Genomic DNA, 18,696 nt, shown 5'->3' on the forward strand with positions numbered 1-18,696 from the left:
TGCAGCAGTGAGAACTCCAAACCCTTAAGTGTTTGGTGTTAAGCAGATGAGAGGTCAGAAAGCATCGCAAATGGAATAATAAGTTGTCTCCATGTACTCTCAGCTGATTTATAACAGCAAGACTGAAGAGGGCGGAAACTTGACAGCATGGCAGGGTGAAAGACCCACCAGATTCTGTGTGTGACTTGGCAGTCTGTACATCTACTCAAACTTTAGAACGCATCTAGGTAGAGCCTTCCTTCCTTCCGATTTACCTTGGTAGCTAGCAGGCGGGTCAAGTAGATTTCTGAGACCATCTTGCTGCCACGGTCACCTTCTCGCTGGTCCATGTGATCGTGATTCTTCACCAGGTGCCACAGCTTGGTGCCGCTCTCCAGGTCAGGAGTGATCATGGGGGTCCGGGAACGGAGGCTGTCAGGGCTGCTGGCTGTCCGGAGCATACTCTCTGTGAGGAAACCACATGCAATGGGAACCGCCTCTCCCTCCTTCGCTGCCTTCCAGCCTCAGCTGTCCTCCCTCCACCTCACTTAGTTTGCAGCAAGGCCTGTCACACCACCAAGAGTATATGATTCGTGTTGGGATACCCTTTAGAACCAGGCAACAAAAGTTCATAGGCTGGGTGGCTCTATTAACCAAGAAATGATTGGACTTCTTCTTTCTTTCTTTTTTTACTGCCAGGGGAACTGCAAGCAGTGAGCGAAAGCTGCTAAAACCTAAGGCCAGCTCATGCTGTTGGCAGGTCCTCTCCAGTCCTAGCCTGCCCAAATACATGTTCTATCAAATACATGAGACATCAACCTGGTGTGCCATTCATATAAGATACTTCTGAAGGACCCCTGGGATCTCTGAGGAGGAAAGGCAGGCTATAAATATGGTTAGACAGACAGACAGACAGACATCTTTTTCTGCTCTGCTAGTTTTAACTGGCTGCTTTTGCATTTTAAAGGGGGAAGATGAAAGGAATCTCTTTCTTCAAACACACTGGGTTGCATCTAATGCTGTGCACAGGAAGTTCTGCTCAAATCAAAACACTTCTTAAACAAATGTTAAAGAGCTGTAGTTCTCCCCCCACCACACCCTTTCCGCAACAAAGTACTAACTTAAGGGTGTGTCACAATAGATACCTTACTTATCCTCATCAACTAACATGGAACTTTATTCTTGCCAGGGACTTTAACTGAGAGACCCTGACGAAAAATACAAGTTTCGCAGAAGTAATTACACAGGATATGACGAGTCAACAGGTAGAGGGATGAGACAGAATCAGAAGAAGGATTTCTGAAGTGGCAACGTTGGTAGGTTTGCTATAAGTAGCACTGAGGTGGGCTTGGGTGATTTTCTCTTCCAAAACTGATGCATGGGACATTGGAAAGGGGTTAAGAAAAAGCCGCTTTGGCTGCAATATTGCATCTTTTCTGCTCTGCCTTTGCTTCAGGAAGACTGATTCCTAATCTCCAGACTGTTCCTGAATCCCAGACAGCAAGCAATGACGGCTGTTTTCTCACTTACCATATCTGCTGAGTGATTTGGTGAAGGTGGAGGAGTTGGAAATGTTGTAAGCTGAATTCTGCTTGGGCACCAGGGCCACAGAGGAACCATCTGTCACCTATAGCAAGAATATTAGCAAAACAAAGTTTGAATGGACTTTTCAGATCCACATATCATGCATCTCTCATCCCAACAGCTCCTCACACTAAGACAAGCTGAAATTGCAATTGCCTATTCAGTGGGTTCCCAAAGGCAGTTCGATACAATGGACCATCATGCCTCAGGGAAAAGACGGAAACTGAGGTAGTCTGATTACACTTGCAGGTCAACATCCCCATTCTATCCTCTCCTCAGCCTAACTTGCTCTGAGGGAAATTCTAACTTTCTGCATTTTTAAACATTTTCTCTTTTTTCATGTATCTTCCTCGCATTCTAAAACATTTAGCTAGGTATTGTTCTAATAACTGCCCCACTTTGAGGAAATACCCCCACACTTGTACACTACCCCTCAATCCAGGGGTTGGGAACCTGAGGCCTAAAGGTCAAATATGGCCCTCCAGAACTCTGGCTCTCAAAATTCTGCCTAGTAGGCCGCACCCCTCACTGACCCTACTGTGCACCCTTCCTTACATGTTTTTGCATGACTGTATGGAGGATGTGTGTGTGTGTGTGTGTGTGTGTGTGTGTGTGTGTGTGTGTGTAGAAACTAGCCTGCTGTACAAAGATAAATTTTCATTCATTGCTCCACCCACTTTTGCCTCTGCCCCTCCCCTTGATGCCCTCAAGGTTGTCCAGAAGGGAATGCGGACCTTGGGCTGGAAAGGGTTGCCTGCCCCTGCCTTAATCCTTTCTGAGGAGAAGCTATGTTGGGCTAGGTGTGTAGAGGATGGAAACTTGACAGTCCCTTGCCCCAGCAAGGCTGACTGTGAATGCAGAAAGCTGGCAAGTGACAAGGTGGCCTACTATCCGCGGGCAGCTGCAAAGGCAAGCAGTGAGTGGTTCCCACTGGCCCACAACCCATGTCATTTCAAACTGGATCCCTTCTGAAAGGCTGAGCCAACCCCCTTAGATGTCCAAAAGGGTGCCATCAGGGTATATACTAAAAGACAACTCTAGATTGTTTGGCAGTATACTCAGGAACTGTCCTGTTTGTGACTGATCATTAATCTACATTACGCAATATCCGGATTACAGTCAGAGTGTATCATGCATTTTTCTCGTATCAGATGCAGAGGTTGTCTGCAGTGCCCTTCTCTCACACTGTACACATGAAGCATCTAAAGTTGAGTGAACCCTGCACTTAGATGTGCCACACAGTTTCTTGTGCCACACCTCTACAGCTAAAGCCAGCAGACCACCACACCTGGTAATGGGCGAGAGTGTTGAGCCTTTTCCAGTCATTGTCAATCTTTGTCGTGACATCTTCATCCTGCAGAATTATCCGAGCCATCCTGCCCTGCCGCCACTCTGCACCGATGGAAGAGAAGGGCATGGGGTCACTGGGGATCGTGCTCACTTTGGACAGATCACAGAACGAAAGGCATGGAGAGCATGTGAGTGAGGCGTGGCACAAACAGTTTTTAAAAGCCACACCCCACTTTAAACCCTTGGCTGTCTTGTGCGCTGCCAGCAGCTATGCTGATGAGGCTGGCCAAACATTTGGATGGAGAATAACTGACTCGTTTTCTCCTGTCTGTACTCCATTTGCAAAAATGGGATATCACTGTTCTTGAGCAGCACCATCCTACTGCTTGACCCCGTTCAGTGAATCTCCAAGCAACAGAAATATCTGCAGCTCACCCGTGTTCCTTTTATTTTCCCTTACAGAGAATCTCAAATTTTCAATGCCGACTGAGCACTACTGTCTCAGCCAATGAAAACACTGGCTTCCAAACTTTGGGTCCAACAATCTATTCAGGTGATTCACAACAAGCGTCAATGAGAAAATGTATAGCTCTTCTTAAATTTCAGGATGTTATGTGTGGAATCTTTACAAATACAGAATTTAGAAGACTAAAGTACAGAATGCAGCTCTGAGACTTGCTCCTTCTTACATTCCATGGTGCAGCATCTGATGTTGTGCTAGGACCAGCAAGTACACATTAAGAACATTTTCCCCAGCAGGAGACTGAATGATGACCTCGCTTGCAAATTGAAGGGCATCTAAGTTTCAAACTACATTGGACAATGGCAAAGGCCTGGTTTCTAAGCTAAAATGTATGCAAACAGGTCTGGGATGCTAAGTCACCTGCCAACCACTTACCTTCATGCAGCCTTTCCTGCAAGGCAGTTGATGGACTCTCTTTCTATATCAGAGCCCAACTTTGGGAAAAGTGGCAGCTAGGAAAAGTCTGTGGGGAGGAAAGTGGTTGGCAGCAGATGACACCTTAAAGACTAATAGATTTTATTTTGGTAGAATACACTTTCTTCGACTAGAGACCTTTGTATATGACAAAATCAATGCAAGCTGATGCTCCAAATAAGTATGTAACTCTTTAAAGTTCCATTAGACTGTTGCTTTTGCTGCAAGAAGCTAACATAGCTACCTCTGCAAGTACAAATGCAATATGAACTGGTTGTGTAAATCCACCCTTTAGTATACACTGACTGCAAAGCAAACATCTGTAACTCTGCAACTTACCTAGGTCCATGTCCCCTGCCTTAGGTCTCTGTGAGTAAGGGACTCCTTTATACACAGCATCCAAAAGCTTCTCCTTCACTTGTGTGATGGTGTCACAGTTTAGAACCTTGACTGGGATCTCGGGAGCATTTTCATTCTCAGGGTTCACACAGTTCAGCGTCTATATGAGAGAAAAAGGTAAATATATTTGCATGATGGGATTTGCCACATTGCACTATGGTTGCATATCGGGGGAATGCAGAGGGAAATGGGCAAGAGAATGAGAAGTCATCAAACTGCCTTGGAAGCTTTACCCCCTTTTCCAGTCATTAGGTTGGAATTTTTGGGGAATGCAAAATTTTGCAGTGGAATTTCTTACCCCCCAATAACATTGACCCTGCTGATCAGATTCCAGAAAACCAGGCTCCCACTTGCACTAACCAGCATTTTGTAGTCAATTTGTTGACGGATGAGCTTGTCTTCACTTAAGGAGTAGCGAGCCTCTCCAGTGATAGCATCAATGGGTCCCTTCTCCATCTGCTGTTTGATGGCACAGTAAAGCATGAACAGAGGTTCACCTGCACACTCCTAAAGAGAAGGAGGACAGGGCATTAGATAGAACATCCCTTGAAATACCTAAAATAAGCAGCTGTTTCCAAATCAAACTTGCATTGGAGGCTGGTTTTATTAAACACTACTTCCATGTAGCAGTAGTAGTAGTAATAATAATAATAATAATTATTATTATTATTATTATTATTATTGTTGTTGTTGTTGTTGTTGTTGTTGTTGTTGTTGTTGTTGTTATTTGCTGGACCCTGGAGAACATGCTTTAAATGTATACACAGAAATGACCAGTGTTGTAGTAAGATCAAAGTTTTCCTAATGATTACGGTATGTTGTTTAATACCTTTGGATCTTGCTCCATTTGCTTTCGTATCGTATCTCCTTTGACCCCTATCTTGCCAAAAAAAGCCATTCTTTGGAAAATCTTATCAGAAAAATCCTACTCTTTGCAAAATACAAGTCAATTGTTTCAGTTGGCTTTTCACACAATAATGTACAAGATGTTTTCTGAATATATGCCAGCTATTAATGCTGAGGTACATGATGGTTTGAGAAACAAAGCAGTGAAAAAGTATGTGCGAACTTTAGAAATTCAAGAACTTCACTGAAGATCACTGATCTACAGGGATTATAACCCTACTTCCCCCCAAAGGGTAGGCTCAATTGGGCAGCACAAAATATCCAATACATGGGGATGGACAAGGCATGAGCAAAGACTTCATAAGATAAAGTAGACCATAAAGGGCTATCTCAAGTGGTTGTTCAGTAGGTATCTGGGTTGACTGATGTGGTTTTCTACAAGCTTTTCTGCAAATTAATTCTCCATGTTCATTCTTACCCATTATTGGATCAAGTCAATGAGCCATATAACCTAGAATCAATCTCCGACAACAGCCAGGACCTGGTTCTTCAGAAAAGGATATATGACAATTGCAAAACAATCCATTAACTATTGTTCATTCAAAGCTTCCAGCACTATGAAGTAAGAGATAAGCTGGACATAAATCTGCCTTCCTTTACATTGATGGGGAAACTGGCCCTCCAAATGTTGTCGGACTCCACCTCCCATCAGTCCCAGCCAGCATGGTCAATAGTCAGGAATGGATTTGTATATCCTCTATGAATTTGTCTCATCAGTACAAAAAAAATCCAGATTCTACAACTCTCCATAGCCATGTGCCTCATAAGTCAATCCTTAGATACGTGAAATAAATGCTTCCTGTTGTTTCTTCTTCACTTACTAAATGGCCACACGATTTCATTCTAGCAATAAAAGAAATGGAAGTCTGTGATTGTTGTGCAATTAAAAGTTAAGGACAACACAGTAAACAAAAGGAGCCAGTAGACTCCCAGCTGAAACAGTGTCAACCTCAGCAGTCAGGTGTGTATGATTAAAATGGACTGGAAGTGAGGTGCTGAAGCAGGGGAGAAGAGATGGAAATTGATAGGATGAGTGTGAAAGACATTTGAGAAGGTGAGAGGGGAACTAGAGAGACATCACTCTGAAAACTATTATCAGTGGATTGAGACATTGACTTCAACAGTGTTTGGATCAGACGTATAGTACTGCTACATAGCTGGTCCCCAAGAGTGTTTCAGTATTTTCTTGTGCAATCTTTTATGCCAACTAGGGTGAAGATGAAAACAGGAGGGGTAGAGACAAAAATCCCAAGTGACCTCAGTCCTGCCACCTCTTTCCCAGCTGGCCACCATCAAAACAAATTCTACTTTGGTGCAAAGTGCATCTCCTCTCTCTGCCACCATATGCTGTTAGCATCTCGTTAGCATCTGCAGTAATTAAAGAGACAGCTGCTAACGAGCAAGAACAGGCATACATCATCCCTAGACCTACCGACAACACGCCTGTCTTTGAAATTATGTTTCATTTGCAAACTTGGCTTCATTAAGTCTGCTTGGGAAAGAAAGAGAGAGAGGGAGAACCAATGTGGGTGCTATGCTGTTTATTAATAACTGTCTTGTCTCCTCATAATGCACAAGCCAAATGATGGCCGTACATTAACAGGCTTGCATGGCAATTACACTCCAGCATGGCAAGACTCTCCCATTTTTGCCTGCCCTCCTCCCTTTTCAGGTGAGGCCAGAAATTCAAGCCTCTTCCAAGGAGGGCTTTTATTACTTATAAAAGCTAACTGCAAACCATTCAGGCACAAAAAAGCAACACAGATGGAGAATAAATTGAAGATGGCTCCTTGGTCGTATCTTGTTTGTCTGTTGTGATCTCTCATCACACAGTTTTCTCCCACTTGCAGTCAGCTGAGGAGCCATGCATTGCTTGAGAGCGAGGTGCCTGACCTGTTATCAGGGCTGTTTAAAGGCACTCTTGAGAGCAGTGGATTGCTTTTTACCTTTTGATCACCTCTGAAGACTAACCCTGTTTTAATGTTCTCAGTCCTCAGAGGTTCTGGATACTGGGTCTTATACAATGGACAACAGACAGAGAGGGCTTCGTGTTCTTTAAAACTTGGGGTAAGTAGCCAGCCAGATCAGCCGAATCAACCCTGGCGATCAATGGGGTGACAGATGTCGCAGCCAGATCGCCCTCACATCCCTTGGGGTAAGTATTAACTAGTTAATTACGTTTGTTAACTGCTCTTGAACTGTGTGACTCCCAGCTACAAAAGTGCAGTTGGGCAGGTTGCCATAATCATGCAATAGTAGAAGAACTTTCCATAAGAATTAGCGGGTTCAATATCTGTTTGCAAAGGGAAGTGGGAGGATTTGGCATGGATCTGCTAGAGAGCAGATTGTGGTTTCAAGCTAACAGTGATACACCCATTTAAAACAGGCCACTGAATCTGCTCTAGCAAAGCCAACAGTGAGCTCAGTAGATCAACTTTATGCCAAATGATGTGTTAGCCAGCTCTTTCTTATTTACGGGAAGGCTATCACACATACTGACTCCAGGATAACCTGCTTTGGCTCTTTGCCACTTTTATTAAGACTCCAAACACAAAAGATGAAATTACTTTTGCCTTCTCTTAAGGGAGGTACATGGGCAAATAGGGTTCACAAAGCATTTGGCTGGGTCCCTCATTGCACCAGGCCCATGCCAGGCTTGCTGAGAGATCTGTAGGTGCAGTATGTGCTGGAGGCATGAATGGTACCTGCCAGGGCCATAGAAGACCTTGAGCCCCAACTCCCCCTTGTATGCTGATATCACTGGCAGGCACCAAGTTCTGATACGATGGGTTGGCTACATGGAATAGGCAAGTGAAATCCGGATGGATCCCACTGTAGTGAGTGTCTATTGGGGTAGAGGATAATTACATTCAGTCCACATTTTTAAACAAACCAACCTAATTTGCACCTCCTGGACTAATATACAGATTAGAATGCAATTATTATTCAGATGTTGCACATCTCTGTATTTTATGGCTCAAAATATGCACCAAAATGTGTAAAAAGTATTAATGGCATATTTTAACATAAAACATGTTTAGAAATGCATACTTTGAGAAAAAATACATATTTAAATAAGCTTTTTGTGATAAAATATGTATTTCAATAATGTGTAAATATTAATTTTCATAGAGATTCTTTTAAAAACCACAGATTAATGTGGAAATAGGATGGAACAGACTTATAAACACATGTAAAGTTGAAGCAGACTGGAAATAAGATGGTTCTGTCAATCCTTGGTCTTCAGCACTCTGAATACTGTCTAAGACTGGCCAAAATCCCAAATCTCTCCCCCACCACACACATTTTGCAAACCCCCATAATTTGGTGACTTTCTGTCTGGACTACTGTAATGTGCTGTATGAGGAGCTGCCCTTGAAGAAAGTCCAGAGGCTCTAGTCAGTACAGAATGAGGCTGCTAGGTTGTTAACTGGGGCAGTCAAATGAGACCATGTGTTGCTAGTTCTGAAAGCACTGCACTGGGTGCCAATGAGCTACTGGCACAATTGAAGGTGTTAGTGCCAGCATATGAAACCCTAAATGACCCAAGGACCCAAAAGAACACCTTCCCCATTATCAGCTATCTCAGCTCCTATGAACAGCTAGTAAGGCCTTGTTGGCTGTGACTGCGGGAAGGGGGCTGTGACCTATAACAGGGCTTTTTCAGTGGTGGCTCTGTTCGTGGAATGCCACGGTTAGGTGTGATTGTCTCTATCACTATTGACTTTCAGGAGGAGTTTGAAAACACTGCTGTTTGCCCAGGCATTCGATAGCTGAAGGTCAGTGTTCCTGGCAACTGCGAAATCACTGGATGAGAGAATGTTTTTAACTGTAGCAGTTTTCAAAATGCTTTAAAAAATGTATTGTTGTGGATGTGGCTTGCTGCCATGGGCTCCTTTAGGAGGAAGGATGGGATATTAATAAATAAGTATAAAATAGTAACCAAGCCCATAAGACCAGGCAAAGGTAACTTGGCATCTTTAGGCAAGGACTTATGTTAACACCACATGCTCCCCAACAGCTTTGGAGCAGGGATTATGTGCTGATCTGCAAAGATGAAAAGCACTTTAGCAGCTGACAGCGAGACACCAGCCAGCACCTACCACATAGCTCTAACAACCTCTTTGTGCAAGGAGACAATGCTTTTTTTCCTGGGCTCATCATAAGTCTGCGCTCAATCTTTTAAAAATGACTTGATCATGGATGGAGGATTTGACCTGGCATGTGTAACAGAGACTTGGTTGGATGAAGCAGATGGGCCTGTCCTTGCCGCTGCTTGTCCACCAGGTTTCTCTTACGCACAGCAACCCAGGTCACGTGGGCGGGGAGGGGGGGTTGCAGTGATTTTTAGGAAGTCATTAGTTTGCACCGGGCGTCCTATTGGGAAGACCCAGTTTTCTGAGTGCATGTTCTGGAAGTTGGGCAATAGGGGCAGTACAGGATTCCTTTTGGTGTACCGACCTCCCCGCTGCACCAAGGATTCCCTGCCCGAGCTGCTTCAGGTCGTGGCGGATGTTCTCCTGGAGACACCCAGCCTGGTCGTCCTAGGGGATTTTAACATCCATGCCGACACGACCTTACAAGGGGCCGCTCGGGACTTCGTGGAAAGCATGGCCTCCATGGGGCTGTCCCTGAATAAGTCTGGCCCAACCCATAGCCGTGGACATGCCTTGGACCTGGTGTTTACCTCTATGGATGTTGGTGATCTGACACTAAGTAAAAGCGAAATGAAAGAAGTGCCATGGTCAGATCACTTCCTGGTGCAACTGGACTTCTCTGCGACCCATCCCCTCTGCAGGGAGGTGGGACCAATTCGGATGGTCCGCCCCCGCCACTTAATGGATCCAAATGGTTTCCAGAGAGTGGTAGGGGATGCTTTATCCCATGTTGATGGCCTTTCAGCCGATTCCCTGGTGGCCCGCTGGAATGTGGAGTTAACCAGGGCTATTGACTGTTTGGCTCCGAAGCGCCCTCTCCGATTGCATGGAGCCCGGACAGCCCCGTGGTTTTCCACGGATCTGAGGGCAATGAAACAATCGTTGAGACGGCTAGAGCGCCGGTGGCGGATAACTCATTCCGAATCTGACCGGACACAGGTTAGAGCTCAACGTCGAGCCTACCAAGTGGCGATAGCGACGGCGAAGAAGAATTTCTTCACCGCCTCTATTGCATCTGCAGAAAACAGCAGCAGGAGACTTTTTCAGGTGGTTCACAATTTAGCGGAACCACCTGCAACATCGGGGCCCAGTACGGGCCACATGTTCTCCTGCAATGATTTTGCAAAGTTTTTTGCAGATAAAATCGCCCAGATTCGGGAAGAAGTAGACTCCACCGTGGGAGCAGGGCCGGGGCGGGAGAGTGCTAGAGTTCTGTCTAGTCAAGTTGAGTGGGATCAATTTCAACCTGTTACCTCCGAGGATGTGGACAGGCTGCTTGGACGAGTGAAACCAACCACCTGTCTCCTGGATCCTTGCCCATCCTGGCTTATAAAAGCTAGCCGGGAAGGACTGGGCGATGGGCTTCGTGGGGTGGTGAATGCTTCCCTCCATGAGGGAGCCTTCCCAGACCCGCTGAAAGAGGCGGTTATTAAACCGCTTCTTAAAAAACCATCTTTAGATGCGGCCACGATGGCCAACTATCGCCCAGTCTCAAATCTTCCATTCCTGGGCAAGGTGATTGAGCGAGTGGTTGCTGAACAACTCCAGGCACGCCTGGAAGAAGCGGACCATTTGGATCCCTTCCAGTCGGGATTCAGGCCTCATCATGGGACTGAAACTGCCTTGGTCGCACTGGTTGATGATCTCCGGCGGGCTAGGGACAAAGGTGAGAGCTGTTTCCTAGTTCTGCTGGATCTCTCAGCGGCGTTTGATACCATCGACCATAGCATCCTTCTGGACCGTCTTGAGGGGCTGGGAGCTGGGGGCACTGTTATACAGTGGTTCCGCTCCTTCCTCCTGGGCCGTGTTCAGAAAGTGGTGGTGGGGGATGAGTGTTCAGACCCTTGGGCCCTCACTTGTGGGGTGCCTCAGGGTTCTGTCCTCTCCCCCATGCTTTTTAACATCTATATGAAGCCGCTGGGAGAGATCATCAGGAGGTTTGGGCTGGGTGTTCATCAGTATGCGGATGACACCCAGCTCTACCTCTCTTTTAAATCAGAACCAGTGAAGGCGGTGAAGGTCCTGTGTGAGTGTCTGGAGGCGGTTGGAGGATGGATGGCGGCTAACAGATTGAGGTTGAATCCTGACAAGACAGAAGTACTGTTTTTGGGGGACAGGAGGCGGGCAGGTGTGGAGGATTCCCTGGTCCTGAATGGGGTAACTGTGCCCCTGAAGGACCAGGTGCGCAGCCTGGGAGTCATTTTGGACTCACAGCTGTCCATGGAGGCACAGGTCAAATCTGTGTCCAGGGCAGCTGTTTACCAACTCCATCTGGTACGTAGGCTGAGACCCTATCTGCCTGCGGACTGTCTCGCCAGAGTGGTGCATGCTCTGGTTATCTCCCGCTTGGACTACTGCAATGCGCTCTACGTGGGGCTACCTTTGAAGGTGACGCGGAAACTACAACTAATCCAGAATGCGGCAGCTAGACTGGTGACTGGGAGCGGCCGCCGAGACCATATAACACCGGTCTTGAAAGACCTGCATTGGCTCCCAGTACGTTTCCGAGCACAATTCAAAGTGTTGGTGCTGACCTTTAAAGCCCTAAATGGCCTCGGTCCAGTATACCTGAAGGAGCGTCTCCACCCCCATCAGTCTGCCCGGACGCTGAGGTCCAGCGCCGAGGGCCTTCTGGCGGTTCCCTCACTGCGAGAAGCAAAGCTACAGGGAACCAGGCAGAGGGCCTTCTCGGTAGTGGCGCCCGCCCTGTGGAACGCCCTTCCAGCAGATGTCAAAGCGATAAACAACTACCTGACATTCAGGAGACATCTTAAGGCAGCCCTGTTCAGGGAAGTTTTTAACGTGTGACATTTTACTGTATTTCTGGTTTTTATGGAAGCCGCCCAGAGTGGCTGGGGAGGCCCAGCCAGATGGGCGGGGTATAAATAATAAATTATTATTATTATTATTATTATAGACCAAAACACACTTTTATGTGACAGGACAGTGACTGCACAGTCAGTATGGGATGAGCTTTTAGAATTCACGGCTCTGAGCCCAGTTCCTGGAAGGAATGGATCTGAGGCAAAACCAAACATTTGAGCATAAAATACAAAACATGAAGAAAGCCACCGATAACTTGCTGAGATGGCTCCCCCCAAACCCTGGAAGTATGGCAATTCCAGCACATAGCCCAGCCTTCCTCAATTTAGCCTGGTGCCTTCCAGATGTTTTGGAGTGAATTCCCATCAGCCCCTGCCAGTTTATATAATCCAAAACATCAAGAGGGTACCACGATGAGGAAAGCTAACATAGGATTCTATCCAATGTAAAACCTACTCAGAGTAGGCACATTAAAAGTACTGGTCGTTAGTAACTTAGATAGAGTAGACCTATCAAAATGAATCTACTTCAATCTACTTCAAGGCCAACTAGGGATTTCAACCCTGGTTCTCCCAGTCCAGCACTGTAACCACTACACCGAACTCTTATTGAAAACACCGCAATCTCTGGTAGAGATGTTTCCAGGTCCTCTGACCCAATATCCTTTTAACTGGAGATTCCAGAGCTTGAACCCAGGGCCTTCTGCATGCTCTACCACTTATCAGTTGGCCCTCTCTGACACAAATGCAGGGCTGAGATCTCACAAATAAACTGAAGGATCTAGAGGCCTGCTCTGCTCTTTACATATTGTCTGCAAATGTTTCCATTACCTTTGTTCCACTGACAACTCAGCACTGTTTCCAGGAGTTCTCCTATCTACAGCTTTCTCTGGCCAATATTAAGCAGGCACAGTGGCTGTAGACCCCAGCTCCTGCGAAAAGCAGAACGGCCAAAAGACCAAATGCTCTTGAGAAGAGCACCTCCTTTAACCTTCAACAGATTAAGAGAAGCTGCAGGATGCAGAATAAAGTGTAAACATTGGCATTTGCATATGAGTGCCTGCGTATGTGGAGAGAAAGCCTGAAGCAGCATGAGCCAAACTATCTAACGCTCACAGTGTCTTATTGATGAGATTTAGCTCATCAGGCACCTAATATTGTGCATTTTTCAATGCTCCTCTTTATCTGCTTCGCTCTCCCATTCCCTGGGATGGCTCATTAGGAGGCTGATGAATAGCGCTCAAGGCCTCAACAAAAGCACCACTGCCCGGGCCTGCCGATTTCACGATGCCTGCCTGTCCCTACCTCTGCCACAAACGACACCTGGGCAGCCAGGGCGAAGGAAGCGGGGAGAGGACAGAGAGAGAAGGGAGAAGAAGAGCAGCACATTGATCTCGGCCTTCAGTGGTGCTGAATCAATATATCATTTCCCTCACAGATGATTGGCAGGGTTTCTTTTCATTCCTTTAAGGGCCTTGTGCTGTTGCTGTGTAGCTGTCACAAGAGGCTAGCTAATGCTACATCCTTGTATGCTACACCTATTGTGAGTGTTCATCTCATGAAGGGCTCAGGCTAGAGATAAGCACTGAGCTATAGGAGAGCAGAGCTCGGCTCTACATAGCAGCAAGAGTTGCATCCTGATTGTGAGCCCCGCTGCCCATACTGGAAGGTGCTGCTTTGAGTAGATCCCTCTCCAGTAGAGCTACTTCTGCAATGGAGAGGGAGAGCTTCTGGTCTCACTAGGTCTTCAATAGAGTTCTCTGGGTCGAAGGATGGCAGTGCCACATCCTCTGACTGATGGGACACTGGTCCCCGCAAGCTTGCTGGGTAGCAGCACTTCTGAACTGGCCACATATGCTCTCCCTCTTTTGATTTGGAGTCCTTAGCTCCACCACCTCCTTCTGGTCCCTGACACACCCATGGGAATAATTTGTGCCTATCTGAGGACATATGGGCCAACCAGCAAGTGTACAAACATAAGCCAAATCTGGGGAGCATCCTTAATGCTGCAAATCAGAGGTGCTCCTACAAACTCTTCCCTACAGGAAAGGCAGTAAATATAAGATACCACCATTCTTTCTTTCCTTTGTTCTGGTCATCAACAGCTCATTTTGACCCAAGGACACAAATTCATGCCTCAGCTGCAGAAGCATTCCCTTGTCAGGTCCTTCTCCAAAGACACGTTTTTGCAAAAAATCACCAAAGGCTACACACACAAAAATGCAAGTACGTTCACTTGCTGGATTTGCATGTGCTTTTGCTACAGTGTGGGGTGGGACCATATATTTCCCTGCTGGCAAAGTGCTTGTGGGGAAGCCTGTTTCAAGTATCTTGACTACTACTTCTCATTTCACAACCACCTGCAATCCTCATCCCTTTAAAGCTACTCAGAGAAATGATATTCTAGACATCAGTTGATAGGAGCTGTCTCTTCCTGCTGGTTACACACATTGCTCTTTTGTACTGAGGAGACTGGAACACAGAGCAGGGTAAAGGTGGGTGGCTGCAACCATGGTGCACTTTGCTCAAATGACAATGGCTCGTATGAGATGTAATGGTTGAAGAGCTCTAAGAACCAAGTCTGAACACGATGAACTAAACTACAAATTTACATCATAGTCAGCATAGCATGTCTACAGGGAATGCACCGTTCTATTGTCTAGGGAAATTCTCATTCTCATTCTCCTCCAAACTAAAACTTGCCATATGGTCAGTTTTTGACCAGTCTGTTTTTATCTTTTGTGTGTGTGTGTGTGTGTTTTAAATAAAGCCTGGCTTACTGCCACGCCAAACAAAATAAAAACCAGCAAGAAGGTTTCCTTCTCACATATTGTCAGAGCTATCTTTTTTGTAATAAGTTTTTACTGAAGAATTTTGAACTGTATAATACAAGCAACGGAACACACAAGCACAAAACAACAAAGCAAGCAAGCAAGCAAGCAGCAAAGGAGATTAAAAGAACAAAATAATGGGTCACAGTTTCTTATATATCTGAGTAAAGGTGGAAAGGGGAGGAAGAAAAGGCTAGGTGGAAGGTGAGGCAATGGCCTGGGGTCACTGTTATATCGAGTCTTTCCAGAAGACCATCTGGGTAGCAGATGGGAGGAATTCCTCCACTGAATAGTTTATAAATGAGAGGGAGGGAAACTGGGTGACAGCAAAAGCATCAGGCTTTGCCTGGTCCATACTCAAGACAATTCGCGCGAATAAACTTTTCTGATAAATCTATTTATCATTAGAACTTGGTATATGTTGGCTCACTAATGACCATCTGCAAAGGCAACCGTTCTGGTAGGCTCGATTGCTTTGTACCTTTCAGAGATGTGGGAAGAGGAAAGGAGAACGCTGCATGGAAATGAACTTCAGCAACTGATGTGATCCTGCTCCTCTTCCTCAAAGCAGCTCTAAGAGCTTGGTAACTAGCCTGCAGGACAGATTTATATACTTGTGCTTGCATGCCCAAGGAATGGAGGAATGGAAAGAGCCATTGGATTTGGGTGGTGACAAATGGCACTGCCATTTGGGTGGTGACAAATGGCACTGCCAAATTCCAGCAACATGAAGTCAACCCTTCCTTTATCCAGCTTGGAATGCAATTTATCTATTCCTGGAGCTTAGTGCACAGAGATATTTTTGAAGGAGAGTGTTTTTTTGGGGGTTCTTTAAAGCACCACATGGGCTCCCGGTGTCTCCTACACACAGCTTGAGGTGTATTTCCAGACCAGACCACACAGCACCACGTTCTCAAAAACTTGTGCACCTTTGCTTGAAACACTACATGGAGCCTTCTCTTGGTTATGGCTATATAGGAACTCTACATTTAAGGCCAAGGCTACATCTGCACCATACATTTAAAGCACTACGATACCACTTTAACAGTCATGGCTTCCCCCAAAGAATCCTGGGTAGTGCCGTTTATTAAAGATGCTGAGAACTGAGACCCCCTGTTCCCCTCGCAGAGCTACAATTCCCAGAGATCCCTGGCTGAATGTTAAGTTCTGTGAAGGGAACAGGGGTCTCCTAAAAACTCTAGAATATAAATTCAAGAATTATTGTCTTTATTGTACTGTCACAGACCCAGTAAAGATACTAATATATGAGGTTGCCTGAGTCAAGTCATTGGTCCATCTATCTCAGAACTGTCTGACCAGCAGCTCCTCCGGGTTTCAGGCAGGGCTTCTTCTCAGTCATACCTGGAGATGCTGCGAATTGAACATGGGACCTTTCTCATGCAAAGCATGATCCACAACCCTTCCTTAAAGAGTGGGCTATTGCAGAACTTTGAGGCTTCTGCAGAAGAGCTGCAAAAATAAAATAAAAAAGCTTCTGGCTACAGAATCCCTTGGTGTGTAGAGTTGGAAAGGAGCCAAACCCCATCCCAAGCTTCAGGCAGCCTCTACAGCTGAGAGTCTGTGGCAGAGGCAGCAGTATATTAGGAATGGGTTCCTTCCATTTCTAGCCTTTCTCCCAACAAACTCATGTATTCCATGACTTCACCACCTGAGCTCTCCTAAATTATTCCCTCACCTGGCCCCTGCCAAATCCCAAAGTCATGCAAGAGCTGTAGCTAGAATTAAGTAAACATTGTAGCCCATAGGACCAACTTAACGCAATGGCGATTAGACAGTACACCGAAACAAGGATATACAGAGCTGGGTTCTAAGAAAAAATGTTTAAACAGCAACAAAGCACTGTTCTCCTTACATCCTTGCAAAGTGATATATGCTCTACAGTAGCGATATACGTTTATAGATATGGGACGTCCCTAGACAGAGGCAAAGAGCGAAGTGCATGTAAGCGATAACATAAATCACCTCTCAGTGGCCGATCACTTGCAGTCTCTGCATAGCTCTCAACTTGCTTGGAAACAATTCAAGCTTTCTTTATCTTAATGAGGGATGGTATCCCACAAAAAACAGCTCTGCGCCACAATGATTTGCTGAGTGAAAGTCTGGCAAGATCCCAGTGAAGCATCACTTTTGACTGACAAACAGGTCTATGTAACAGTTATTAACCTGGGTTTCCTTCTGGAGTGCGGGTAAACTACAGCTCCCCTGACACTTGGGCCACAGCAGTGCCAGGCAATGGCAGCCATAATTCATCCATGGTGCAGCAGCTCGTAGCTCGGGGCTAGGCAGGGCCTGCAGGTTTTACCTCCACAGAATGTACCTGAATCTGTTTGTGCCTACTGATTTTTTCCAGCAGACAAGACCAAAGGAAGAAATGTGCTACATACTAATGAGCTGTAATGGGCAGGGAGGGAACCTTGCACCAACTTAATGCAGCTGCAGCCATGCCACCTCCACTGAGATCCTGGGAAATACTGTAATTCAGTGCCACAACAATTCTGGTTGAACAATGACAATTGCCGTTTTTTTTTGTTTCCCTTCCATATAGGGAATTCAATTGTTTACGCTGTTCCATCATCCTTCAGCCGTTCAGTCCCTCCTTCTATCAGCACCTCCCTAAAACCATTAACCCACCTCTGCACCAAACTGGTTTATCATGAAGGGGGGGAAAGGGTTGGGGATATCAGGAAAGTGAGTGGAACAGTGCATCAGAGTGACTTCTAAACGCATCCAAGTTCTGTAAATGTTATCTAGAAGTTCACGTGGTGATAGCAAAGAATAGGAAGACTGGTAACAATTGTTAGCTTAGTTTTGCAGAAAATTGGGGTATACCAAATGTGGAACCAGCCCCCCCAAACCTTGGTGTTCCCGATTCCCAAGGCACAAGCAATGGTTCTTACAAATCAAGCACCCAAATCTTTTCCCCAGCCTCATTCTACATGGTTAACAAGATGCTCCACTCTTACCTTTAAGAACTTGTACAGAAGGAACGTGAACCAATTTGTCAGCATTTTTTCAGCCACCGACTCAGTCCTGTAGGGGAGGTAGGGAGTAAGTGTGAGAACAGGAAAAATCAGAGGCCTCTGATCTTTTCTCAAAGTCTCAGATCCTTTTGCTTTTTCTCTTAAAGGCTTTAAAGGTCAAACCATGAAAGGCAGGAACCTCAAAGCAAAGAGGAAGGTAGCCAGAACACGGGGGTTGCCATGACAAAATCTAAAGATAGTCCTGGCAACAGCCAATCCCACTTTGCCCCCACAGAGCTCATTAGAGTAAAACCTGGACTCCTGCTGGCCACAGCAATAAAAATACAGCTAAAGAAAAAGAGTTGACCCAACCTCCATCAGCAAATCTCCAGAGACTGCTCCCCAGAATCATCTTCTGGCCCTTGCTCCGCATTTCTAAAGAGTTCAAGGATCTGTATTTTCACTGAGTTTAATGGAATTCACAAAGCTTCCCAGTTAACATTTTGTAGGAGAGCAATAGCTGGGAAAGGCAAGAAAACTCTGAACTATTTTGAAATACTTTTGTATATCAGTGAATAATCTCAGTTATGCAGCAGCCATACATAATTGAACATAGAATCACAGAACTGTAGAGTTGGAAGGGATCCCAAAGGTGATCTACTCCAACCCCCTGCAATGCAAGAATCTCAGCTAAAGCATCCATGACAGGGCTCACATTGACCAACTCCAAAACCAGGTGGTAGACATTGCCTCCCCTTAAAAAGGAAAAAAGGAACATATAGTATTTCCAAAATTGGGAGGTGGGGAGCA

General features: G+C 45.7%; 1 protein-coding gene and 1 long non-coding RNA gene across 6 annotated transcripts in view; one reads left to right on the forward strand and one right to left on the reverse strand.

The window, feature by feature from the left end:
- Positions 1-18,696, reverse strand: part of PLXNA1 (plexin A1) — a 300,048-nt gene that overhangs the window by 14,881 nt on the left and 266,471 nt on the right. For 2 of the 4 annotated variants that reach the window (XM_081183932.1, XM_081183933.1), the window contains exons 23-28: positions 17,890-17,956; positions 4,550-4,696; positions 4,130-4,289; positions 2,852-3,003; positions 1,510-1,606; positions 255-445 (exon numbers count right to left, since the gene is read on the reverse strand). In XM_081183932.1, coding sequence (XP_081040058.1) covers positions 255-445; positions 1,510-1,606; positions 2,852-3,003; positions 4,130-4,289; positions 4,550-4,696; positions 17,890-17,956 — 814 coding nt within the window. The remainder of the gene's footprint in view (positions 1-254; positions 446-1,509; positions 1,607-2,851; positions 3,004-4,129; positions 4,290-4,549; positions 4,697-17,889; positions 17,957-18,696) is intronic. The other 2 variants (XM_081183934.1, XM_081183935.1) reach the window with 2 other exon arrangements.
- LOC308581677 lies at positions 2,961-9,282 on the forward strand. Of its 2 annotated transcripts, XR_014005139.1 has the most exons (4): positions 2,961-3,041; positions 3,316-3,406; positions 7,086-7,162; positions 8,827-9,282. It is a non-coding gene; the product is annotated as an uncharacterized lncRNA (long non-coding RNA). The 2 variants fall into 2 exon arrangements; XR_014005140.1 differs by lacking the exons at positions 2,961-3,041; positions 3,316-3,406 and adding an exon at positions 4,195-4,306.

The sequence above is a fragment of the Podarcis bocagei genome (assembly GCF_964188305.1).
Source record: "Podarcis bocagei genome assembly, chromosome: 2".
Lineage (NCBI taxonomy): Eukaryota > Metazoa > Chordata > Lepidosauria > Squamata > Lacertidae > Podarcis > Podarcis bocagei.